General features: G+C 32.9%; 3 protein-coding genes, 2 long non-coding RNA genes and 1 pseudogene across 5 annotated transcripts; 5 read left to right on the top strand and 1 right to left on the bottom strand.

Moving 5' to 3' along the window:
• Nucleotides 1-3,025: 3,025 nt before the first annotated feature.
• Nucleotides 3,026-4,854, top strand: LOC146918892 (uncharacterized). The gene is made up of 2 exons (XM_085710545.1): nucleotides 3,026-3,129; nucleotides 4,432-4,854. Exons 1-2 carry the CDS (start codon nucleotides 3,041-3,043, stop codon nucleotides 4,640-4,642), a joined length of 300 nt encoding a protein of 99 aa, XP_085566671.1. The 5' UTR covers nucleotides 3,026-3,040; the 3' UTR covers nucleotides 4,643-4,854.
• A 2,237-nt stretch (nucleotides 4,855-7,091) lies between these two features.
• Nucleotides 7,092-14,367, top strand: LOC146918893 (putative ATP-dependent DNA helicase CHR12). Its single transcript, XM_085712119.1, has 12 exons — nucleotides 7,092-7,394; nucleotides 7,495-7,657; nucleotides 7,922-7,986; nucleotides 8,431-8,619; nucleotides 8,812-8,961; nucleotides 9,296-9,670; nucleotides 9,799-10,058; nucleotides 10,182-10,400; nucleotides 11,096-11,303; nucleotides 11,381-11,534; nucleotides 12,123-12,725; nucleotides 13,479-14,367. Exons 1-12 carry the CDS (start codon nucleotides 7,266-7,268, stop codon nucleotides 14,174-14,176), a joined length of 3,213 nt encoding a protein of 1,070 aa, XP_085568245.1. The 5' UTR covers nucleotides 7,092-7,265; the 3' UTR covers nucleotides 14,177-14,367.
• An 89-nt stretch (nucleotides 14,368-14,456) lies between these two features.
• LOC146918894 (2-hydroxyisoflavanone dehydratase-like) lies at nucleotides 14,457-15,803 on the bottom strand. Its single transcript, XM_085710552.1, has 3 exons — nucleotides 15,796-15,803; nucleotides 15,638-15,744; nucleotides 14,457-15,591 (listed from the first exon to the last, which is right to left on the bottom strand). The coding sequence occupies exons 1-3, from the start codon at nucleotides 15,801-15,803 to the stop codon at nucleotides 14,687-14,689; spliced, it is 1,020 nt and encodes a 339-aa protein (XP_085566678.1). The 3' UTR covers nucleotides 14,457-14,686.
• A 74-nt stretch (nucleotides 15,804-15,877) lies between these two features.
• Nucleotides 15,878-16,315, top strand: LOC146918895 (uncharacterized). Its single transcript, XR_015011263.1, has 2 exons — nucleotides 15,878-16,012; nucleotides 16,205-16,315. It is a non-coding gene; the product is annotated as an uncharacterized LOC146918895 (long non-coding RNA).
• A 2,011-nt stretch (nucleotides 16,316-18,326) lies between these two features.
• LOC146918896 (uncharacterized) lies at nucleotides 18,327-19,711 on the top strand. The gene is made up of 2 exons (XR_015011262.1): nucleotides 18,327-19,097; nucleotides 19,414-19,711. It is a non-coding gene; the product is annotated as an uncharacterized LOC146918896 (long non-coding RNA).
• Nucleotides 19,712-24,244: 4,533 nt separating this feature from the next.
• On the top strand, nucleotides 24,245-25,642 carry LOC146918897 (2-hydroxyisoflavanone dehydratase pseudogene; annotated as a pseudogene).
• The last annotated feature ends 1,022 nt before the right edge of the window (nucleotides 25,643-26,664 follow it).

Genomic DNA, 26,664 nt, shown 5'->3' on the forward strand with positions numbered 1-26,664 from the left:
ATTTTGTGGTGATAAATGTTGACTACAATAAAAAATGAAATTAAAGTCTACCATATCAATTAATCTAAGCCATTAACAAAAATTGGAATTAAAGGTCAAGATTTGGAGTAAGATATTACACTTACTCTTGGAGTCAAAATATCCCCACCCTATATATATATATATATATATATAATATTTTCAGGGTGGGGATATTTTGACTCCAAGAGTAAGTGTAATATCTTACTCCAAATCTTGACCTTTAATTCCAATTTTTGTTAATGGCTTAGATTAATTGATATGGTAGACTTTAATTTCATTTTTTATTGTAGTCAACATTTATCACCACAAAATAACAAAACAATAAATGTCTTTTAATTGATTGATTTTTTTTTCTTCTTCCATTGCTTTTTTTTTATTTCACGCTAAAAGAATTTTTGGATTCACATGTTTTTTTTTTTATGTTATGTTTAATTCTTGAGCTCTTTCTCAAATAACATCATCATCTATGTATGTCCATGACAACAAAAACTAATTACGTTGGAGATGGTTATTTTAATTTGTCGTTATTTATATAAGAAAATACACAAATTTATTTATATTTTATGCAATTATTGTAAATGAATTAGATATAAGAAAAGACTAGGGTTACTTACTCTATCGTCTTTTTTATCCGTGACAGATTAGTACAAAAATGTGTGTTTACAAAAAATATAAGAAAAGATTAGGATTATAATGAAGAAACCATAAAAAATATGTCGTATAAAAATAGTAACTGGAGAAGAATAAATATGCAATTCTTTGAATTTTACAATTGTTTTCTTTAAAAAAATATATGCAATTTTTTTAGCGTAAAAAAAGTAAAGGGAGAAGAAAAAAAATCAATGGGAGAAGAAAAAAAATTCTTTTAGCGTAAAAAAAATATATGCAAATTTTTTCTTATGCAATTTTTTTTAAGGAATAGAATGAGTGAATCTTGAAATTTTTATTTAAGGAAAGAATTTTAAGTTAATCCTCAAAAATTCTTTTAGCGTGAAACAAAAAAAAAAGCAATGGAAGAACAAAAATCAATCAATTAAAAGACATTTATTGTTTTGTTATTTTGTGGTGATAAGTGCTACTACAATAGAAAATGGAATTAAAGCCTACCACATCAATTAATCTAAGTCATTAACCAATATTGGAATTAAAGGTCAAGATTTGGAGTAAGATATTACACTTACTCTTGGAGTCAAAATATCCCCACCCATATATATATATATATATATATATATATATATATATATATATATATATATATATATATATATATATATACCCCTCGTAATATTTTCGGCGAGCTTCGCCATCAACCACATCATTATCAAGATCTTCATAAGGTCCGTCTTAATTGATTATGGTGATATTGTTAGACTGAACATATTCATTGACTCAAACCAAGAATTTTGCAATTGTGTGTGAGTTTTCGGATGGTATATGACATTTCATCCACAAATAAAAAAAGGGACAAAAATGATTTTTTTTTTTTGTTTGAAGATGTCAGGTCTCGAACCAAGGGCCACAAGATTGAGGAGAGAATCTAACAACCAAGTGATCTAGAGTGTGTTTGGATCAAGTAATTGAGAAATTTTAAAGAATTTAGAATTCTAGGCAATTTAAATGATTCAATTAAATTACTTTCATTTCTCAATACTTTTGTTTGGATGGAGTAATAAAAAAAATCATTATCATCATTTTTGGGAAACTTTTATAAATTTTATTTTTTTTTTGGGTCAAATTGTAAATTTCAAAAACTTGAGGGGTCAATTTATAATTTTTGAAAATTTTGAGGGGCAAATTTGCACTTTTTTGGAAATTTATTGCGTCAAAATTGAAAAATTTGGGGACCAAAATGCAAAATTTAAAAAATTATAACAATGAAGAATTTTGAAATTCTTAGCTTTTATGTGTCATTTTAAATTCTCTAAATTTGAATTGAACAAAATACTTCATGAATTTCCATCATTTTTTAAATTCTTCAAATTATTATCCAAACAATGGAATTCACCTCAAAGTATTTGAATTCCCTCAAAACATTCCCTCATCCAAACACACAGGGAAATTGGCCAAAAATGATATTTTTTATTTGGTTACACAAAAATGAACTTTTAAATAAGTGGCATTGTTTTTTTTTAAGAAATTAAATTAGCCCACTCAAACTGGCACCAAAGAGAATCGAATCTGAGACCTTAAAGAAGAACACACTTCAAGATCCCAAATCAATATCATCATGTCAATCCAAGTGGGTTAGCATTGTTTTATGTTGAACTTCTTTTTCTTTTGACAATTATGTTGAACTTCTTGTCAAAGATTATAATAATAAATAAATAAAAACTTATTATTAACGAAGACAAATTGATTTTGTAGGTTTTTTTTTATTCAAATAGCTAGTGTTTAGAAATTCATCTATTAAGTGAATAAGTGAGTGTCTGTGGTTCAAACCCGACCAATGTCTATATTATGCAATGTTGCTATTAACATAATCAAGTTTACGAGTGCTTTGTAATTTTATCAATACATATGCTGAAACAGTAAAATTTCAAAGAAGTTATGAGCGAAATCAAAATATTTTGAGTAAAATTTCAAAGAAGTTAAGAGCCAAATCAAAATATTTTACCCAAAAGTTGAATTGTTCTCTATATAGAAACTTTGTAAAGTTTACGAGTACTTTGTAATTTTATCAATACATATGCTGAAACAGTAAAATTTCAAAGAAGTTATGAGCGAAATCAAAATATTTTGAGTAAAATTTCAAAGAAGTTAAGAGCCAAATCAAAATATTTTACCCAAAAGTTGAATTGTTCTCTATATAGAAACTTTGTATTAATGTGAATTTTTTTCGACTAATTATATTAATGTTAATTATTATTTACTCCTTAAATGGAATTGTTCTCTATATAGAAACTTTCTGAAAAACGCAAACAATAATTTGGTAAAGCAATGAAACCATTTGGTTTGGGCTCATTGTTTTCATTCCCGTCATTCTCCCCCTCTTATTTTTAGCTCTTCTGCCAAAACTGCTATGGCAGCCTATGAAGTATTTGGAGTGAAGATAGAGAAGAATCCATCAAAATCTAAACTCATTGAGCTTGGTGTTTCAACTTGGCCTAAGTAATTCCCTTTTTCTTCACACTTTTTGTTTTCTTTCAATTTTTTACATTTCTTGTTTTTATTTTTGTGATGTATGTTTCTTACATTGTAGTCCGGTTCGGTTGGTTTTACATTATTTATTTATTTATACTTATTTATTTATTTATTTATCTTCCGATTCAATTGGAGTTACACCAATTAAATCATGACCTAGAAATTTCACCGATTCGATTTTCGGTCATGGTTTTAAAACATTTATTTAGACGCTTCTAGACGATTTATGTCGTCCTATGCACACTTCTAACAATATTAAGCTTTTAAGTAGCAGGGAAGCGAAACCGCTTCACTTACGTTTTACCTCTGATCTGGATCTCTCCTTCCAATCACTTTCTCCTTCTCCCTCCTTCCACAATTTGTCTATCTATCTCTAAATTTTAGAGGGAAGATCAAGAGAGAGATAGACATATATTCTTGAAGGAGGTAGAAGGATCGAGTGATCGGAATGAGAGGATCCAAAGTGGTTCGATCTCATGTTTGGGCTGTTTTGGCCCTAGGGTTTAGGATCAATGTAGTTTAATTTCATACTTTCAGCCTATAGTGGTTTCATGGTGTGTTTCCTTATGTTTCTAAAGGGAAAAAAATTGACACAGCTTTATAATCTATTTACATGTTTGGATTCTTGAAAACGTACCTTTGTCTCAAAGGAACTCTATACTTCGGATTCAAATGTACATATTCACATCCCTTGTGAAAGTTTGTGATATTAACATCTTATGTTTTGTTATAGAGTTAAAAGAAAATTATAATGATATTCTGTTCATAACTTTTAATTCTTGATATGAACATATCATTGGATGATATGTTTGATATTGGATATGCAATTCATATCAAGGAACTCTAAAATATCATGAAGGAGATTCACATATACCCTATTGCATCTAGTTTAGAGAAACTGATGGAAACAAATCAAACCTAAAGAAATATGCTCTTGCACATGCCAAATACCCATAAACATGTTTGAGAATGACATCCATTCATACTTCATCATCTTGTCACATTATATAGCTATTAAACTCTTTTATTTATGTCATATATCTGAATTTGTTTTTGTAGGTTTATATGTTACCTTCCTGGTTTTGTTTTCTTTTTAGTGCTTTGGTTTGAAACCTGACTGAAACAATTGTTGATTAGATTTTACTTAGCTCTGGACTGAATTCCGGATGAGATCAACATCCTTTCCATGAAAATCGGACGGTTAAGACTAAAAACATTGTTTCATTCTATCTTAAGTTACACTGACACATGAATTTGAACATTTAACAGGTGGGAAGGTGGTCCATTAAAAATTCCAAGGTCCTTTAAAGAAGAAGAAACAATGTATCTTGTTGAGGGAAAAGTGAAGGTTACTGTTGAAGAGAAAATTGGATCTTTTGAAATTGGAGGTGGTGATTTAGTTGTTTTCCCTAAAGGAATGACCATTACATGGGAAATAACTGAACCTGTGAAGAAGCACTCTAGTTGGAAAAGAGAATGAGCCTATAACAAAGCTTTGTGGCCTAGTTAGTAATTATGCTATGTAGAATTTCATGAAGTGATTATCGCACACTGTGGCTATATAATTATTGTAGAGATGCACCTTTAAGCTTTCATTTCCAGTAGATTACACCTTTGATTCGAAGTAATTTGTAGTCAGTATGTTGATGGTGATTAATGGATATTATGCTAATAGATTCATTTGAATTATAAGTTGGAATTGCTTTGTGTCAGTATAATTTAGGAGAAAACTTGAGTACATTTTCTTTTAGTTAAGTGCACCTATGTTTTGTCCTATGATTTTTTTTGGTAGTGATCGGGGTTTGAATCCCGGACCTTGCATATTTTATGTATTGTCCGAACCAGCTGAACTAAGCTCACAAGGACCTATAATTTAATACCGAAGAAGGATTAAATATGTTTAATATATGAAAATATAATATATCTTTTTGCAAAATCAGTCTATATTTGCTGTGTCAATGGATTCTTGAAGTGAATAATTGTGTGTATTTTTTAGATTTTAAAAATGTCAAAATATTCTTCATTATTTTTAAAATAGCATCATTTCTAACTAACATTTCATCTTCTTCTTTCTTTGAGAAAAAATTTCAATTTCTTCTTTAATTCACAATGATTCACTTCAAGAGTCTCATATCTTCTTTCAGACAAATTAAAATGAACACGTATTTAAAAAAAAAAATGTTTTCACAAATGGGGCGTGTGTTTTTAGTTTGTAGTGAGGACTACACTATTTTTGTTAAACATAAATAAAAAAAAACACACTATTTTAGTCATTAAAATTGTAATGATGGACCAAATTAGTTTTTTTAAATTTGTTAAATAGCAATTTATTTTCTTAAATTGAAAAATGTCGGTCAATTTTACCTTTTCACCAAAATATCTCTCTTTTAAAGATAACTATACCAAATTAGTTTTTTAAATTTGTTAAATAGCAATTTATTTTCTTAAATTGAAAAATGTCAGTCGATATTACCTTTTCACCCAAATATCTATCTTAAAAATAACTATATATTGAAGGGTTAATTATGTTTTTGGTCCCTACAAAATTGCGACCTTGTAAGTTTAGTCCTTACTTAATTTTAATAGCATTTTTAATCCCTACAAAAAATTTCTGCACTCAATATTAGTCCTTACTCAATCCAAATTTGTTTAATTTATGCTTAAACTCTTAAGTTTTTCAACAATTTTTTACAGGCGTGTTAAGAACGTTATTAAAAGGTCATCCGAAAAAAATATCGCAAAAATTTGATTTCTACGTCCATATCTTTGTTACTTATATCTTAAACTTTTGTCGTTTTAAAAAATTCATATTTAATTTATTTCATGTTAAAAAATTATAGATTTTAGTAAATGAACCTTTCATAGTGTTCTAAACTTGTATAAAAAGAATCGTTAAAAAATTTAAGAGTTTAAGGATAATTAAACAAAATTTATTTTAGCAGGGACTAAAATTATAAGTAATTTTTTTTTGTAGGGATTAAAAATGCTATTAAAATTAAGTAAGGACTAAACTTACAAGGTCGCAATTTTGTAGGGACCAAAAACATAATTAACCCTATATTGAATGGTTTTGCTAACCAGTGCCCTAAGGGAGATGGTTAAGGAATCCAGAAGTAGAAGTTTTGTCTTGGAAATGTAAGATGTTACATTTGATCAAGTAGTGATTATACTACTTTTTATTAAAAACTTACTTGTTTTTTTTGCTTATTTAAAAAAAATTTGTTTTTGGTCCCTGCAAATTTTTTTGTTTTTTAAAATAGTCTCTGGAGGGACTATTTTCAAAAACAAAATATTTTGCAGGGACCTTTTTAAAAAACAAAATATTTTGCAAGGACCAAAAACTACAAAATGGGTTCAGTCATCATGTGCCACGTATGCAAATCATCACAAAAATGGGGTCAGGGACTATTTTAAAAAACAAAAAATTTTGCAAGGACCAAAAACAAAATTTTTTTTTACAGGGACTAAAACCAAAACGAGACATATTTGCAAGAACTAAAACCATATTTTAGCCTTTTATCAACTACAAAGAGAGTTTTGTTAGCAATAAAAATTGTCAATATACAAGATTCAAACATAAAATTGAAAATACATTTCTTGCAAATTACATGGTTGCTTACAATACATAAAAAAAAAAAAAATACCTTTTATATTTGGCTCCCTCGTAAAAAATGTTGTTAGCTTTGCTGTTGTGTCAACATTGAGAAACTATTTTAATGTCAGAGATTATTTTGACTAACGAAATATACCATCAAAGACTATTATAAAATTTTAATATATTAAAAGACTATTGTCTTCTACTAGATATTTTAATATTGTTGCAAAAACAAAAGGGTATAAACGTCTTTAAAGTGAAACTATACTAAAAGGCCGTGTTTGGCTAACCCTATACACAAAATAAAAGAGAAACAAGGCTCCACAATATAGAGAAAGCAGCGAAGGTGAGAGGGTTATAGTTTGGCACTGTGAATTACGAGTCGCAACTCACTCACTCTCACTCAAACGCGCTTACAAAGCTTAATTCAAAAACATTTGCATGCAATAAATAAACAACGCTCTCTCGCGCCACGCCAGTAGAAGCATAAGCAGAAGCAGAAACGGCGATGGAGCAAGCACTTATCGGTGCACTAAACCTCGTTTCTCGAGACTTACCTCTTCCTCCTGAACTCTTCAACACCGTTTCTTCTATCTGTTACGGATCTGACTCCAAACCTCTCTCTCTCAACGCTGAGGTATAATCAATCACTTTTTTCTTTACCTGCTTAATTCTCTTAATTCGCTTCTCAATTATTCACTATTTTCTCATACATTTTTGTTTCCGTTCTTGTTTAGGTTGATGAGGGAAATTCTGCACAGGATGATGATAGTTTACTGACTGAGCTTCAAGATGCAATTTCCAAACAACGACCTAATTGTTCCTCTAGTTCGAAATTGAACAATGCTATGAAAGCTCGTACTCAAGCTCGGTTTCAGAATCGATTAACTCAGCTTGAAGGTAATTTAGTTTTGCTTTATTTTCAAGTTTTGCTTTAATTTATTACTTCCTTGTGTTGTGTAACTTGTGTTTTGTTTTTCTATATGATAATCTATGAAGCACTGACACAAATATGACACTGACACGTCGATACTGATAGTAATTTAAGAAAATGACATAATTGAATGTAATCACACCGGACACATGTCTCGGGAGATTGGTTTTTGATTATAAATTGATTGGAAATGATTCTTAGTAATGTTGTTGATTATTGTTTTTGAGTAGGTTTGCGTTGGAACTGGGGGGACAACCTACAGACGAAGTGCTTGCTCGAGCTTTATGGACTAAAGGTGAAATTGATTCTTGAATATTTGTTCATTGTTTTGTGTCTTGGGAGTGTTGTTTATATTTGCTAAGTATGTGTTTGTTTTGGCGGTGGGTGAACTGTTAACGCGCGTTAACTTTGAAACTACATAATTTGTGGCTTTTATGTTTTTGCGTTGAAATGCTATGACGTCGTGTGGTGGGAGTGTGGGCAAATGGTCTGCTAAACATGTGGCTAAATTGGTTATCAGTTTTTTTTTTTTTTTTTTTATAGTAACGCATTTAATTTTCCCATGCTTGTCGTATGTGAATGAATATCATTTCCTTTATTGCTTTTCGTATATCATGAAGAACGATTTCCCTTGATGAAACTATTATTTTTATTTCCATATCTGCCTGCTTGCATGTCAATTAAAACCGATAAATGACAAGAAACGTGTCCTTGTCGGCAAGGACTTTTTTTCTTGCAGCTAGCGGAGTTACAGGGGAAGGTTCGAACGGAAGTGAGCTCTGAATATTGGCTTAATGTTAACTGTGCATATCCCGACAAGCAATTGTTTGACTGGGGCATGATGCGGTTGCGGCGTCCTCCTTATGGCATTGGAGATCCATTTGCCATGGATGCTGATGATCAAATAAGGAAGAAACGGGATGCGGAGGTGATTTTCTATTTCACTGATCAGTGCCCCTCTCCCCCACTTGGTTTAAATCCAGTTTTTCATATTATGGATATTATTGGTTATAGTTTGCATATATTGATGATGAGGCTCCGCTTCATTGATCCAAGGAATAAATGAGAGTGAAATGAAATTTATTTGGAATGCACATCTCATGTAGAACTTCAATTGCAGAGACTATCTAGAATAGAAGAGCAAGCAAAAGGTCAGATAGAGACCAGAACAAGAAGATTTTTTGCTGAAATACTGAATGCTGTCCGTGAGTTCCAGTTACAAATCCAAGGTTCTTTGAAGAGGAGAAAACAGAGGAATGATGCTGTTCAGGTCCGCTATTTCTTCCGCTGTCTTTCATTTGTTACAAAACATGTATGTTTATATGGGAAACTAAAATGTACAGTTGGTATACAACTTTTTGGCCTATTACAAGTGCATGTGCTTTCCATAATACTGGATATGCAAGAACAAGAACTTTGTTTATTTTCAAAATATGTTAATATGATAAAAATGTTTGAATTTGTTACTGTCTGTCTCTCTTGGGTTAACGTGAAAATTTTTATGTTATTTTTTATGTCAGATTTTCCCATCTTTTTGGGTCAAAAGATCGTTTAAGTAACTTTGGCTTAATATGGATTACAAATTCTCATAAACAATATTGCAGGCATGGCATGGAAGGCAAAGACAACGTGCAACTCGGGCTGAGAAGCTGAGATTCCAAGCTTTAAAAGCTGATGATCAGGAAGCTTACATGAGAATGGTGAAAGAGAGTAAGAATGAAAGATTAACGTTGCTTCTTGAAGAAACAAATAAACTGCTTGTAAATTTGGGAGCAGCGGTTCAACGTCAAAGAGACTCCAAACAATCAAATGGTATTGAACCCTTGGAAGATTCAGATGCTTTGAAGAATGGAATTTCTAAGGAATCACCTCTTGAGGAAGATGAGGATTTGATGGATTCTGATCATAATGATGACAGTAGTGATTTACTTGAAGGTCAGCGGCAATACAATTCAACCATACATTCCATTCAAGAAAAGGTTGGTATCTGTGAATACTTTATTATACTATTATAATTTTTTCATATATTGGAATTCTAACTAGCATAGGGTTTAGGGTAGCTCGTTGTAATTTAAATTAACTTGTAGTACATTGTAATTGTATATAGGTAACTGAGCAACCATCTATGCTTCAAGGCGGAGAATTAAGACCATACCAGATAGAAGGGCTCCAGTGGATGCTTTCTTTGTTTAATAACAACTTAAATGGAATTTTGGCTGATGAAATGGGGCTTGGAAAGACAATACAAACCATTTCGTTGATAGCACATCTTATGGAATACAAGGGTGTGACTGGCCCTTTTTTGATTGTGGCTCCAAAGGCTGTTCTGCCAAATTGGGTCAACGAGTTCGCAACATGGGCTCCTAGGTATGTCGAAGTTAGATATAGAATAGTAATTTCCTAACATGTTCTCCTGTTTGGGAGAAGGTAATGGATTCTGCGCATCATATTCACTTTCTTAATCACTTGTGCATTTTCGTTATGATTCAGCATTACAGCTGTTTTATATGATGGACGAATGGATGAGAGGAAAGCAATAAAGGAAGAAATATCAGGGGAGGGGAAGTTTAATGTTCTTTTAACACACTATGATCTTATAATGAGAGATAAAGCATTTCTGAAGAAAATCCATTGGAAATACTTGATTGTTGATGAAGGCCATCGATTGAAGAATCATGAGTGTGCTCTAGCAAGAACCCTGGACAACAGGTATGGCCAGTATTAGTGTTATGGGGACTTTATTATGTTTGTTAGTATTGGTGTTATACTGATGTTTTTGTTTGGGTATATTGAAGGAGGAAAGATAATGGAGAGTGATAAAAATCGGGGTGGGGCCACCCGGATTTTTTTCTTTCCTCCTGTCATTTATTTGACATTTGTGCCACCCTCCATCTTCTCTGTTTCACAATCATTTCTTTCTCAGCCTCTCTCTCTGGACTATCTCTTTCTTCCTGGACCTTCTTTTCAGACCCCCTGAGACCTAGCTCACTACCTTCCTCCATTGCCCCACAATACAGTGTATATCATGTACTAAAGTTTGGTCGAATACCCTAAACTCATCTCTGTTAAAGGGGCATGTGTTGTTTAGGCTCACTGCAACCTCAACCAACCCCAAAACTAATTATGAGACCATGGCATATAGGATGGTTATTCAACCTGCGTATGTTTTTAGATAAATTGGTTAGTCAAAACGTAAGTGTTCTTAAATAACCTTTCTTATTAGAATTTTACTTGGAAGCATTTTTTGGGTCTGCTCATCACCTTCTAAAGCTGTTTACATCCAGCAATATCTATTGTTGAATTTCTTATAATTTTCATTAGATTATACTAACTTTCATTAATATAATTGCATTAGAATTTTGCAAAACAAAATTTACAAATTCTCCAATTCAATTATTTTGCAGCTATCACATTGAACGAAGACTTCTGTTGACCGGTACCCCAATTCAGAACAGCCTGCAGGAATTGTGGTCCCTGCTCAATTTTCTCCTCCCAAACATTTTCAATTCAGTTCAAAATTTCGAGGACTGGTTTAATGCTCCCTTTGCAGATCGAGTTGATGTGTCCTTAACAGATGAAGAACAATTATTGATTATTCGCCGTCTGCATCAGGTGAGTTTCTATCTTATTTTTTATTCTCTTTCTCTTGTCAATGTCATTCTAATATAATAAACCATTCCCTCTTTTAGGTAATAAGGCCCTTCATACTACGAAGGAAAAAGGCTGAGGTAGAAAAGTTTCTTCCTGGTAAATCTCAGGTCATACTCAAATGTGACATGTCAGCCTGGCAGAAAGTATATTATCAACAAGTGACCGACGTGGGCAGAGTTGGGTTAGACTACGGTTTGTCTCAATTACCTTCCAGTTATCCCTTTACATACTCTTCTCTTAAAGTTCAACTCACAAAAATATATGCTTAACCTGAGTACTTTTTTATTTGAATATTGGCCTGCTTCTGCCAAGGGTTATTTGTTTATTCCCATCCAACCCCATTCTATTTGGTTTTGGCTCTCAAAAATCAAAAACTTCATTGTAGCTGTATAGAAATATATCAGTTCTGCCATCTTTAGAAAGCAAATCAAAATCTTTTTTTTCCCATTCAGTTGGATATTAATTTGTTATTGATATGTTCTATGTTTGGAACAGATTTCCTTCTCTCTTTCGTAAAGCGAGAATTTTTTTCCTGGTGTTTTCCAACATTTTACTAGTTGTAACATTATGATAATTTGGTTAAATAATATTCTTTTGTTCAATAAAAATGTAATTTCTAATTTTGTCTTTCTTTCATCCAAAGAACTAGTTTTCATTGGTATTATAACCATCCCAAACTATCCGTCTCTGTAATGTTGGTTTATACATCCTTATATGCTTACCTGATTTCTTGAGAACTTCAGTTACAAACTCTTTAACTAAATAGAGAAAAATCTGTAGGTTCTGGAAAATCAAAAAGTTTACAGAACTTGACAATGCAACTCAGGAAGTGCTGTAACCATCCCTACCTCTTTGTGGGAAACTATGATATATATCGTAGGGAGGAGATCGTCAGAGCATCAGGGAAATTTGAACTTCTTGACCGCTTGCTTCCAAAACTCCGTAGAGCTGGTCATAGAGTCCTCCTTTTTTCACAAATGACTCGCCTCATGGACATTCTTGAGGTTTATCTTCAACTTCATGATTATAAATTTCTTAGACTTGATGGCTCAACAAAAACCGAGGAAAGAGGTTCCCTTCTAAAGAAATTCAATGCTCCTGACTCACCATATTTTATGTTTCTTTTGAGCACTCGTGCCGGAGGTCTTGGTTTGAACTTGCAAACAGCAGATACTGTTATAATCTTTGACAGTGATTGGAACCCACAAATGGATCAACAAGCTGAGGATCGAGCCCATCGCATTGGGCAAAAGAAGGAAGTTAGAGTTTTTGTGTTAGTTAGTGTGGGATCCATTGAAGAGGTGATATTGGAACGTGCTAAACAAAAGATGGGAATTGATGCCAAAGTCATCCAGGCTGGCCTTTTCAATACAACGTCAACAGGTTCGTTTTCGTACTTTTGCTATGCCCAGAAAATATCTAAATGTTTTCAGTTTTTGGGTGGTGGGGGAAATTGTTTCTTTGCATGTTAAAAAGGAGATAAGTTTTCGTTTATTCACTACTCAGACTTAGAGCCAGCATTATGCTTGCAAATTGCTGCATATTCCCTGTATAAACTTTGTCAAACAGCTCTTCTCTGACATACAGAATGTGTCATGACCCAATGTAATTTCAGGCCTTTTGATGCTTGATACTGACCCATAATCATGAATTTTATGTCCTTTTATACTGAACGCAGCTTGTTTTTATGCACATAATCCTATATTTTATTATTTGAATGTATCATCCGATGCACGTCAATATTGTTTTTATAAGCAATATGTTAGTTGCTAGTATGTTAATAATCAAAGTTTGAATCCTGGCCCTTCTCAAACTCTTTCAGATGTCTCAGCTCAACTACTTGACGAGACATTCTTTATTGGAACGTTTACTTGTGTTTTAATCTCATCTTCTCATTTGAGAAACTTTATCGTTGGTTGAGCATTTGAGGGATGTTCGAATAATTAGTTGGTGATAGTTGAATATTGCATTCTTAATTGCATTTGACTCCCTACCTGATTTTGAGCATTAGCAAAGATGTTTGCGTTCAACTTTGAACATACCCTGCTGCCATTTCAATCTTCCGTGTTTCGCTTCCTAGATCTTGCTAAAAATTAACTATTTAAACATTAATATATGGTATTTCAATTCGTGCAGCCCAGGACAGAAGAGAAATGTTGGAGGAGATTATGCGTAGAGGTAGCAGCTCACTTGGAACAGATGTGCCAAGCGAGAGAGAAATTAACCGCCTTGCAGCCCGATCAGATGAGGAATTTTGGCTGTTCGAGAGAATGGATGAAGATAGAAGGCAAAAGGAGAACTACAGATCTCGTCTCATGGATGAGAACGAACTGCCAGATTGGGTATACTCGGCACTAAATAAGGATGAAAAGGCCAAAGCTTTTGACAGCAGTGCTGTTACTGGAAAGCGGACAAGAAAAGAAGTGGTATATGCAGATACGTTAAGCGATCTACAATGGATGAAGGCTGTGGAAAGCGGACATGATGTATCTAATTCTTCAGCTAAAGGAAAAAGAAGAATACGCCTCCCTATCGACAGCCATGCACAAACGAGTGATGACACCGGGGCAGAAGAAAGGTTGTTAGAGTTAAGCAACACCATGGGAAATGAAAGATCAAATGCAGATACTTTTTATGGGACCCCTGCCTCTAAGAGGTTCAAGCATGAAGAAGTAAGTTCCCATAAACATGAAATCAAGGATACAGGTGTAAGTGGTTTGAACGAGCATGTGTTTTCTTGGAATACTATTAGAAAAAAAAGATCAAGCTATCCTAGCCAGGGTTCATTATCTGATGCCAGAGGGCAGAATTCAAATGGAAGAAGAGCAAGCTAAAACTTATGAGTTTCAAATTAATCAATGATGCCAGAAATTTTCCCAAATATTTGAACCAAGTTCTGCTTTTAATTCTTGAGTTTCTCAAGAGTTATTAGTAGATTCTTCTATCAAAAAATGAAGATACTACCAAGTTCCTTCTGGCTGTTGTAATTTTATCGTAATTAATGTAAAATCAATCATTTTATGAAGTCTAATTTCCAAGTAATTTATATGCATACGCTAGATTGTTCCAAGTGGAGTGAATGGTAGTTGTTGGCGAACGCACTTCTCAACAAAATAAACACCAAAACGAGTCAAAATAAACTCAATTTGATAAATGGGGTCAGGATTAATTACTAAAGTAATTGCTTATTTTCTGACCTCGTGTTGAACTTGTATGTTAACTACTAAAAAAAGAGTTTAATCAATCATTTAATAAGCTCAACAATATTTCACAGACAACTATGGGTTTTTTTTCCCTCACTTACGGACCAATACATTTTACTCACATTAATTGAAAAGGATTAATCAAACAAGAAAAGAAGCTAAGCGTTTGATAAATTGTTTAGCCCTTTCAGTTTCAGGTTTGAAGATCTGAAAACCATGTTCCTCATCTCCAGCTTCAAACAGTTCAATTTGACCTTGCCACCCACTTTTTCTAACAGACTCAAAATACAAAACATCCCTGTCTCTAAACTCATCCTTGTCAGTAATAGTTAGTAGTATCTTAGAACACCCAAGTGTAGCCAAACGAGGTGCACCAATAGCACAAGGGTTAACCATAGGATTATCAATACCACCCTTTGCATTAGGGTACACAAAGTTCCACGCTTTAATTGCAAGGCTATTCTCATGTTCCTCCACAGGTTCTGACCCAATTGGCTTTGAACCCCAGAAAAAAGGACAACATAGTAATGCTCCCAATATTTTAAGATTGTTTGGTAATGTTTCAACTCCAGCACGCATAGCTAAGTTATGAGCAAGATTAGCACCGTTGACGTCACCACCTATGTACACTTTGTTGAAATCACCATAATCTAGTAACCATTGTTCTCTTTCTATGCTACTGTTGGGGTCATTGCTTGTGTGAGAAGCAACCCATTGGAGAGAAGTCCAACCATCTTCATACGCTGCAGGAAGTGGATGTTGTGGAAGAAGTCTATAATCTATAGAAACAGCTATTATATTTGATTCAGAAACTAAGAGGTTGAGATATCGGTGGTGGCAGAAAAAGGAGAAGGGGGATTCAACACAAAAAGTACCAGCATGAAAGTAGAGAAAGATGGGAAATTTATGATTGTGATGAGATTTTGGATGGAAAATGCGAGCGGAAAGGGAAGGGTTATTGTTGGAGATAACAATATCTTTGGATGAGACACCGGTTTGAGGGTCTTGAAGGGAAGGTGGGACTATTGTAGAGCTCATGAGACGTTCTATGGTGCCATCTTTGTAGACAGGGAAGGTGGGACTATTTGAGACGTTCTATGGTGCCATCTTTGTAGACACGGATAAGGGGTAGAAGCTCTTTTTCTCTCTCTTTGTTAGTGTTGGAAGAAGAATCTATAATCTTAACATAGCGAGCTTTACTGTTCTAGAGACACCGTCCTGTAGGAGAGGTTATTTGCGCTAGATCCAACTCTTCCATGGCTGTTTTAATTTGGGGATTTATGTCGGTTTGTGTATTATTTTTCGAAAGCTGCTCCAAGAAGACTTCTTTGTATGGATTTCTCGCGCGTTCCCGATGTTAATACGGATTGTGCATGGATTGTAGTTGGATTTGTCAGATAATGGGGCCGGTACTTGAAAAATTTCCGGCGGTACTTCAATTCGGGTCCATAATTTCTCTGTGGTGGGGTTGGTTTTTCCTTTCATTTTATATGGGTTTTGTCTTCTTTTGTTGATTGTAGTTTTGTTTTGTTGTTGTTGGTGCCTGATTGCCGTTTTGTCGTGATATTGTTCTGTGTGGTGTTGATGCTGTATTTAATGGTTGTGTGCATTCATTTTTCTTTCACAATCAAATTCGTTTCAAGAATTTTGTTTTGGCAGTGAGTTTTGCTATTGCAATGGAGATATGTTGGCTGACATTGTTCATGGGTTGGACTCGAGGAGAATTAAGGATAGGGTAAGTTCAACCTCAACTTCTCCATTATTTTTTTATTGCTGTTTTTTTGTTTATTCTAATTTTTGTGTTCTTGCTGGTTTGTTCTTGCTATTCTTTTATTCATTTGAAGCATGCACAATCCGTATTTGTTATGCACTAATTTTGACGCACAATCCTGATTATAAAAAAAAAAAAAAAGGTTAGATCAATATTTGTTATGCACTAATTTTGACAGATCATGTGTTCCCTGCACATACTCAAGGAGTCTATTTGAGGCATCAATGGCTATGTGTATGATTTTAGCATTATATATCAATCAATATCAATACTCTTAACCATCTGTGGAAAAAATACACTCTTTAGATTTGCAAGCCTTTTATATTAGAATTATGCGATTACTACAAACCTTTAAGTACTTAGACTTACGGTACCACCCTATCTATCACTGAGAAGGAAATAACAGAGAAAGTGACGGAGTTGTGGCGGGGAAAGAAATTGGTGTTCATTTTCATCAATGTGATTGATTGGTTGTTGTTCTACGATTTGATTTCTTGCTCTTATTGTTCATCTAATTTTTTTTTTCTTTTCTAAAATTGATAGGTTTCCCTTCTAACTTCTTCCATTTGCAGTCTTGGTTAAATCATCTATTCATGCTTTTTTGAATGCTTTATGATATGGGCAGGGACTCATTATGAGGTCCATCTCCATCCCTTGGACTATATCTTTCTAGAACATATATTTTGTAACCGGTTATTAAATATGAAGAACATTTTTGTTGTGGGATTTGACATGGACTATACTCTGGCACAATACAAGCCTGAAGGCACAATTAAAAAGCTGGTCTACGATTTCGAATATCCTATCAAGGTTTGTCCTATCTGTCTTGCAACACTCTCACCATGTTTCTCCTTTTTCTTGCAGTAATTATGATGGGGTTGGTTGTGTGACATGATATGCATGTTTTGTTACAGATTTACTCACTCACTCACTCTTGGTTCACTGTGTTAAAGGATATTTTTTTTTAAATACTTTTTTTAAGTATCTTACATTCTGTTATACTTTGGCTAAAAACCTTAACTCTACACTACTGCAACAGAAATTCATGAGTACAGCTGGTGGTGGTGATCCTTTTCATCATGAGGCTGGAATGATGGATTCATAAGAAGTGAAATTAGGGGAAGGACAACAAAATAGGCTGGATCAGTGGAGTAATGATATGAATGCTAATGGTGGCGTTGCTTTTCAAAACCAGATGGAGAATTTGGGTTTGTCAGATTCTTCTTCTCTTTATTGGAATAACAACACCAACAACAACAACAACACTGCAGCAACAAGTTTGAGTAGTGTTTGGAGTACTGATCATCAAACTAATAATATTGGTCATAATTCAGTTACTTCTCTGATCTAGGAATCAACATGAAGCATCGTTTTCAAACTATATAGCCATCTCTTTGAGGTCTTTTTCTTTAGCTCTATTAGGCTTCTATTGCTGAAAAATGTTGCTTTTGTTTTTTATTTTCATTTGGGGTCAATTGGGTTTGGTTTACTTGCATTGGAAAATAAGATACTTAAAGCTGAGAGAGTTTAGGATCAGAGAGATCATGTCAGCTGCAAATATAATTACTATTCAACCCTGTCAGTTTTATGTTTCAAGGTTGAGAATTTGGGCTGAGAGGAACCTCAAATCCTCTTCTCTCATCATGTGTGTAACTGTATCTGTGGAGCTCAGATCAAGGGATATGGAGGTTCTTCATTTGGTGCAAGTACTTCCGTAGTTGATTGATTGAGTAAGTTGGTCTTTTTCATTAATTTTGTAATGTGTATATGCAACGACATATCCTTTATTTTCTTTACTTTTTCTAATGTATTATTGTGATTAGTTAGGGTGGTCAGGTTGGTGGATTTACTCACTATATGATGAAAGGAAATTTAAAGTTGGTTTCTTTTTTAATATGTATTAACATTAGTTCCTAAGGAACTAATGTGTTCATTTCTTTTTTGTTAACTTCCTTAACATTTGGAAGGGGTTAGGTTATGGGGGAGATTAATATTATATACTTTGATTTGGATGATTAATATGTATGTGGGATGGTATTTGGTGTGTGGTTTTTCATCTATTAAGAAACTTTTAGTTCATGCAAATTGTATTGCTATTGTTTTGTGATTATCTACTTTAGACAAGCTCATGTTAGAGAGTAGTACTGCCAAGCATATAGATCCTGAACTGGTGTGGAACTGTATGTGGGCTATGGTAGTCTGGCTCAAAACTGTTACACACAATAGGGAATTAAGCCGCATGACTCAAACTTATATGCTGTCATTTGGTGGCAGGGAACATTTCATCATCTATATTCAATTCAGGTGCCTAGAAACTATAGTGCTAGGTGACAGGTTTCATCAACATTGATATATTTTCTTGGTTCCAATTTCTAATATTCATACTCCTCTTGCATCTTTTATTTCACTTTTTTTTTTTAACAAATATTCAATGCATCATTAGACAGGGGTAAAGGAGTTATATGTATGATTGTGATTCTCTTGAGATTCCCATTAGAACCAAGATACTTGCCTTAATGCATGTTATTCACTATATCCTTCCATCTCTTCTATCTTCATGTCACATGCATCTTGATTTTTTCTCCCTAACTTTTGGAGATTTCACATTGCTCTGAGTGGTTCCTTTTTATATATGTGTGTTGTCAACTTTGTTCATGGAACCAATGACTATATGCTTTTATTTTTGTTCGATTATTTTGTGATCACTTGGACAACAACACAAATATCTAGCCATGAAGCTCCAACAAGTAAAAGATTGAATTTGAAGGTGATGACATCCATGTAAGTGTTGTCCTTATGCTTAAAAGGTGGCTGCTATCTTAAAAAATATAATTTCCTTTTTCCTTTCTAGATGATAGCTTTACTATTATGGTATGGATTTACCTACTATGCTATCATGTATATTACCATTTATCTATTATCTATTACAGTGTCCTGAAACCTCTTATTGTGCTGTCAAATTTGATCATGGAACCAATGACTATATGCTTTTAGTGTTGTCGGTCGATTTATGCTATGTGAAATTTAGTTATTTTATTCATCTCTTCGTGTCATTTTGCTGATGAGATGTGGGTTATTCGGTGTCTTTTTTGTGCAGGTTGTGTGATAGATGTCGAAAGCATACAATGAAGTGGTGAAAAGCATGGTTTGAGAGGACATGAGTTAAATCTGTTTTATAAAAAGTTAATTGATCTTTTTTTTTTTGACAAAAAAAAGTTAATTGATCTTATGCTTGATGTTTTAAATTTTTTTTTCTTTTTATATTTGTAAGGTTATTTTTTGCAATTTATTGAGTATTTAGCACTAGAGAGATATTATGAAGATATTGTGAAAAAGAATTCGAGTGTACTCATGTTAAGCAGTTAATGTAAAATGAGAACATCTTGGCTGATGTATATACTTATCATTTCCTTATGTATATTCAACTATGTCATGGTAATGCATATTAAAATATTTTTAATTTGCCTTATATTCTCTGCAACAATTTATCTTAGCAGAGCTTTTACAAAATTTTGATGAATGTAACATTGAAATTGAACTTTTGTTAACGGGGGATTTGGTAATATACTGTTTGTGGTATTTGGGAAGGCATCTTATTGAATAAATATGTATTGGCATTTGTTTATTATATATTGTTGAAGTCTTATGTAGTTTATAACCTCAGAAGTGAACAAAGAGTAGTCAAATGACTTGCTTCAATTGTCAAACTGGGCCAAAGATATATCTTAGCATGTTTAATGATGCAATTAAGAAGCCACATACCACGTTGAGAACAATTATGACTCCTACATAACTAATTACGTTGTTGCTTTGGAGCGTAGCTTTTGCAAAATTATAGTAGGTTGCCGTGTGGTTTAATCTGATGGTAAAACGGTGTCGTTATTATGTATAGCTTTTGTATGTTGAATAATGTATAGCTTCATGTCCTATTGTAGTTATTGTTTGTGGATTATGGAAATTAAGAATTCCTTTGTAATATAATCTTGATTAATGTTTATGTATAATAATAACTAAGTATTTGTTGGTTAATCTATGTGGTGAATTGTGTAACAATACCTTATGAATAGATTATTACGCGTCTGTGATTTGGTATGTATAACGTTGTCGTTTGTTGATTTTGGACACCGACTATTGCGCGTATATGATATGCAATATGTATCGACATATAAACAAAGGTAGATTAGCCCGTGCGTGTGCGCACGGGTCCGCACACTAGTTCATTGACATTTTGGTGGAATTTAAACAAAGTGAGTGAGAAACATGGGAAGGAGGGTGTGTACTAATATAGTAGTACAATATAGTCAAAGATAAGATTAATTAGATAAGGTTCCATCTAAATGGTTGGTGAAGATCAATAATTTTTTTTGGTCAAAAGTGGAACTGTAACGGTCAACAATTGAGGCTTTTTACTTGTCTTAAATGAAGCATACTTTAAATTTGGTTTTTTTATTTGTTTTTTTTTTAAGACAAATAAATAAACTTTTATTTATTTGAAAGTTGAAATAAGCTCATTAGATTCGGCTTCTCAATTCGAATCACATGATTAAAAAAAAATCCAAAACATAAAAAAAGTATATTCTCAACCTTTTAATTTTTCTTTTAAAAAGAAATAGACTGAATTAAAATAAAGAGTATATTGCACTCCCCTCCCCTCAAAGATGCTTGAATTACACTCCCCTCCCCTCTTATGTTAAAATATACATTCCCCTCCCCTCTTATTCAAAATATATAAGAAAACTTTTCACTCCCCTCCCTTAGAAGAAGTTTGAATTACATTCCACTCTCCTCTTATGTTAAAATCAACACTTTACTCCCTCAATATTTTTTTTATTACTAATAATCTAGCAAAAAAATATTAATCTAACCTAACACACTTTGAAAAAAATAGTATTGCGGGTCTATTTTAATATAATAAAAAATCGAATACATATTTTTCGCTAATTTATATTCACAATTTCATTAACAAGTAGTTTTAAACCCAATTATAAAATATGAAACAACCAAAAATAAAATTTAAATATGTGAAAAATTACTAAAGACAATAAAGCATGGTTATTTAAAGTTAATTTTATACTCTAAATTATAAAATCAATAGCAAAATATTTAAATTTAATTAACATTTAAATTATAAAGAAATGAATTAATTTTTCTTAAATGGTGGTTTAAAATTAATATATATATCATAAAAATATTTGTTTATGTTAAAATAGATTAAAGTGTGTCCTTGTGAGCTTAGCTCAGTTGGTATGGACAATGCATAATATATGCAAGGTCAGGGATTCAAATCCCGACCACCACCAAAAAAAAAATAGATTAAAGTGTAATGCATATTTAATTATTATGGGAGGTGGTTGCAATTCAAGCATCTTATAAGGGAGAGGAGTATAAATTTTACTTTTCAAGGGAGGGGAGTGTATATTTTAACATAAGAGGGGAGGGGAGTGTAATTCAAGCATCTTTGAGGGGAGGGGAGTGTAGTTTACTCTAAAATAAAAGTTATCATATTCATATAACTTTGTTTTCCATATTCTCTGTTTTTCAAACTACTTTGTATAACTAACATGAAAAAACTAACAAGTGATGGACGATCCCAGCGACGATGAGGAACGATGGATTAGGTATGACTGGAAGCTAGTGTTCTTATTTAGTAGAAATGAAATAGAGTGTGAATGATGAGATGGGATGATGATGAGAGAAAGTGAATGAATTAAGGAGTATTATATGTTGGACTTTAATTTTGAGCTTAATCATATGAAAAAACTAACAAGTGATGGACGATCTCAGCGACGATGAGGAACGATGGATTAGGTATGACTGGAAGCTAGTGTTCTTATTTAGTAGAAACGAAATAGAGTGTGAATGATGAGATGGGATGATGATGAGAGAAAGTGAATGAATTAAGGAGTATTTTATGTTGGACTTTAATTTTGAGCTTAATCATAAGTGTGTGTGAGGAGGGATAATATTACTAAAATGGAAAGTGAGGTTAGCATCGGTTCGGTTCATCGGTTCATTGGATCTCAAAATTAAAAACCAAGAACCGAACAAAACTAGATCGGTTTAGGTTGGTTCGGTTCGGTTTTGAACCGAACCAAACAAGGTCGGATACTTTTTCGCTTTGGTTCGGTTTGGATTTCCGGTTTCATCGGTTTTGTCCGAACCACTTACACCCCTAATTGTGTCCATAAATAAGATTAAACAATCAAATATTTTTAACTAAAATAACATGTATAATCCATTTCCTAAATAATGTGTGTAATAAAAAAGAATGCAAATCAAAAGGAATAATAGTTGCAAGGAGAAAATGTCTTCCACACCAAAGAAAGAGATAGTGTCACTTGTTCCTGATTTCAGTCATGTCTATAAGGATGAAATCATAGAACGTCTCAATGACATACGTATATTGTTTAAAGGAAACGATATAATTAAAGTAAAATAAAACGATTGAATTAAAATAAAATAAAAGTTATCATAAACACACACATATTGTTTAAAGGAAAAACACAAATATAAAGTTTATACATGTATAAAATGGAAATATATATAGAATTGAACACATAATAAGCTATAAAGAATCAAAATCAATAATACAAAAAAAAAAACATACTAGAACTAATGCATGTAATTTTACACATGCTCGCATGTGCGCGCCCAAACGCATACATATATACATAACTATGGCTCTGTTTGGTAAACCCAAAAAAAGAGCTTTTAGCTCTTAGCTTTTAGCTTATAAGCTCATTTGACAAAAAAAGCTCTGTTTGGTAACACTTTAGCTCTGTTTGGTACAACGAGCTTAAAGCTTATTTCAGGAGCTTATAAGCTATTTTTCAGAAGCTACTTCAAGTAGCTTTTGAGCTTATAGCTTTTAGCTTCTCATTTTTTCTTCCATATTTACCCTTATTATTCAAAGCAAAAGCTACCAGCTAATTTTACCAAACACTTCAACTAGCTTATCAGCTAAAAGCTATCAGCTAGCTTATCAGCTATCAGCTAATTTTACCAAACAGAGCCTTTAGCTCTTAGCTTTTAGCTTATAAGCTCATTTGACAATGGTAACACAAAAGCTCTGTTTGGTACAACGAGCTTATAGCTTATTTCAGGAGCTTATAAGCTATTTTTCAAAAGCTACTTCAAGTAGCTTTTGAGCTTATAGCTTTTAGCTTCTCATTTTTTCTTCCATATTTACCCTTATTATTCAAAGCAAAAGCTATCAGCTAATTTTACCAAACACTTCAACTAGCTTATCAGCTAAAAGCTATCAGCTAGCTTATCAGCTAAAAGTTATCAGCTAACTTATCAGCTAAAAGCTATCAGCTAGCTTATCAGCTATCAGCTAATTTTACCAAACAGAGCAGTGAAGCCAACTTATAACCCAATCGAACGGGAAGGAATTTGTTAGGGGTAAGCAAAGGCACCAATACCAATTATTGATTTTTTTTTTTTGGTGGTGGCCGGGATTCGAACCCCGGACCGCATATTTTATGCATTGTCCATACCAATTATTGATTTTTATAATCAAACGAGCCACCTCCATTCATTTTAATAAATTAAAAATATCATTCGCACTCTTCTTGTTAATATTACTAAAAAAATTATTGATTTTTCATAATGAAATATATTGATCGATTTACTAAAACTGATTTTTACCATTTAAACCATTTTACTTTTTATTGGTTGATAGTACGACTGCAAAAAGATAACAATATCTTTTGTAATAGTATAAAAAATCCGATTCTTGGTATAAATAAAATAAATATTTGAATTATGTCCATAAATATGATTAAAAAATCAGATATTCTTAATTAAAATAACATGTAAAATCCATTTCCTAAACAATGTGTGTAATAAAAAATAAATAAATAGAGGAACATAACAGATAACTTTCTCCATGAAACTATTACTCCTCCTAATTTGCATGCTAGAAAATGTCTTCCACACCAAAGAAAGAGATAGTGTCACTAGTTCCTGATTTCATTCATGTGTACAAGGATGGAACCATAGAACGTCTCAATGACATGCCAAGGGTTCCACCTTCACCACTAGACCCTGAAACAAATGTCTCATCAAAAGACATTCTCTTTTCCTTAAAAAAAAAAGACATTCTCTTTTCCAATGACCCTTCACTCTTGGCTAGACTTTACCTACCAAAACTAACCAATCAAAACCAAAAAATACCAATCTTAGTCTACTTTCATGGTGGTGCATTTTGTTGTGAATCAGCTTTTGCATCACACCATCACAAATATTGTAACATTATTGCTTCTCAAGGAAATGTTCTAATTTTTTCTATTGAATATAGAAAAGCGCCAGAACATTTTCTTCCAACACAATATAATGATTGTTGGGATGGTCTCAATTGGGTTGCTTCTCATAACACTACCATTGAAAATGTTCCAGAAAATAGTGACCCTTGGATCATTAATCATGGTGATTTCAACAAAGTTTTTATTGGTGGTGATAGTAGTGGTGCAAATATTGTTCACAACATTGCTATGCGTGCTGGTGTTACAAGAATACCTAATGGTGTTAAAATATTTGGTGCTTATATGAACCATACATTTTTCTGGGGTTCAAAACCATTAGGGTTTGAAAAGGTTGAGAAATTTGAGAAGGTAAATGAATTTGCTACTTTGCTTTGGAAATTTGTGTACCCTCGTGCTCCTTTTGGGATAGATAATCCAAATGTGAATCCATTGGGACCAATGTCACCTAATTTAGCTCTACTTGGTTGTTCTAAAATGCTTGTTACTGTTGCTGGTAAGGATCGTTTTAGGGATAGAGCTGTTTTGTATTATGAAGCTGTGAAAGGGAGTCAGTGGAATGGAGAAGTGGAATTTTTTGAAGAAGAAGATGAAGATCATTGTTATTATATGGTCCATCCTGAATCTGATAAGGGCAAAAAACTCATCAAAGTTGTGGCTGATTTTCTTCACCAGTGAAAGATTTAAGAAATTGTATGGGTTGAATAAGGATGTGTCATGCTATTGTTTTTTTTTTTTTTTTGTTAAGTTGTCTAGTGGTTAGATGTCTAGGGTTCGAACCCCGGCCTCTGCATATCCCTACCAACTGAGTTAAGCTCACAGGGATTGCTTGATTCTCTTTTATTTATGTTTGTTTTGTTTTAAGCTTATTCAATCACTCGGTCCCTTAACTTAATTGATTGTCTCAATTTGGTCCCCTAACTATAATTTGTACCAATTTGGTCCCCTATGTTTTGCTTCGTTACTAGTTTTAGTCCTTTCTGGTAGTTTCTCTCAAAAAAACGTTAACTTATGTACCAATTCGGTCCCCTATGTTTTGCTCCGTTACTAGTTTTAGTCCTTTCTGTTCACCTTTTTTTGAGAGAAACTAACAGAAAGGACTAAAACTAGTAACAGAGCAAAACATAGAGGACCAAATTGATACAAATTATGGTTATGGGACCAAATTGAGACAATCAATTAAGTTAAGGAACCGGTTGATTGAATAAGTCTTTTGTTTTATTTATTCAAATGTGTCGCTTGGGTTTTCTCTATTGGTGTTTTCATGTATGAGGTATTATGGTTTTCTTTTGGGTGTTCCATATATATGCGGCGTCTTTTGTTATGTTGTTTTCGTCTTGCAAGTCTATGTTCTTCTTGAACAAAGACTTGGTTATTAATAACAAAATTGACGTTAGAAAAAAATGTCGCCTGAATTGGACTGATGGTGTTAACTGAAGACTTTAAAGTGTGTTCATTTTAAGGTTTCAAGTTTAATTCTTAGGTGCCAATTTCGGATTAATAATCCTTGAGTCAGATACCAAATTTTTAAAAAAAAAAATGTGTCACTTTATGTGAGAATTGTATGTACACCCTAAAATAGTGATCAAATCGAATAATCATAATCCTTAAAAGATGGTCTTTCTAACATATTTTCTCTTCTGTTCATCTAATTTTATATTCCTCTACTATTTCTATTTCTTTCTTTTTTTTTAACAAGTCAAACTCAACTCATTTCATTTGTTAAATACGGGTTGATACATAAAGAGGAGCAAGTATAAAAAAATCTGACAATTAATATAGAAAAATCACATACGAATGGGCTATACCATATTCGTTTATCGTCTTACAAACTTAACCTCAAAACCATCATTTAAATCAACTTCTGTAATGTTTTTTTTGACAATCAATTTCTGTAATATTAATTAATGATTAAAACATTTAACTCTGAGAGATCTTCTCGCCGCGCATTAACAACATCAACATGGATTTGAGAGTTTCCTTAAAAAAAAATAAGGATTTGAACCTAACAACATCTTCAAACAATCCAAACGCATCACCTTCATGAACGTGATATTGGAAGGTTTCAATGATTTATATTTTGA

Source organism: Medicago sativa, chromosome 5, assembly GCF_051527215.1.
Source record: "Medicago sativa cultivar Bolivia chromosome 5, Bolivia_mono, whole genome shotgun sequence".
NCBI classification, from domain to species: domain Eukaryota; kingdom Viridiplantae; phylum Streptophyta; class Magnoliopsida; order Fabales; family Fabaceae; genus Medicago; species Medicago sativa.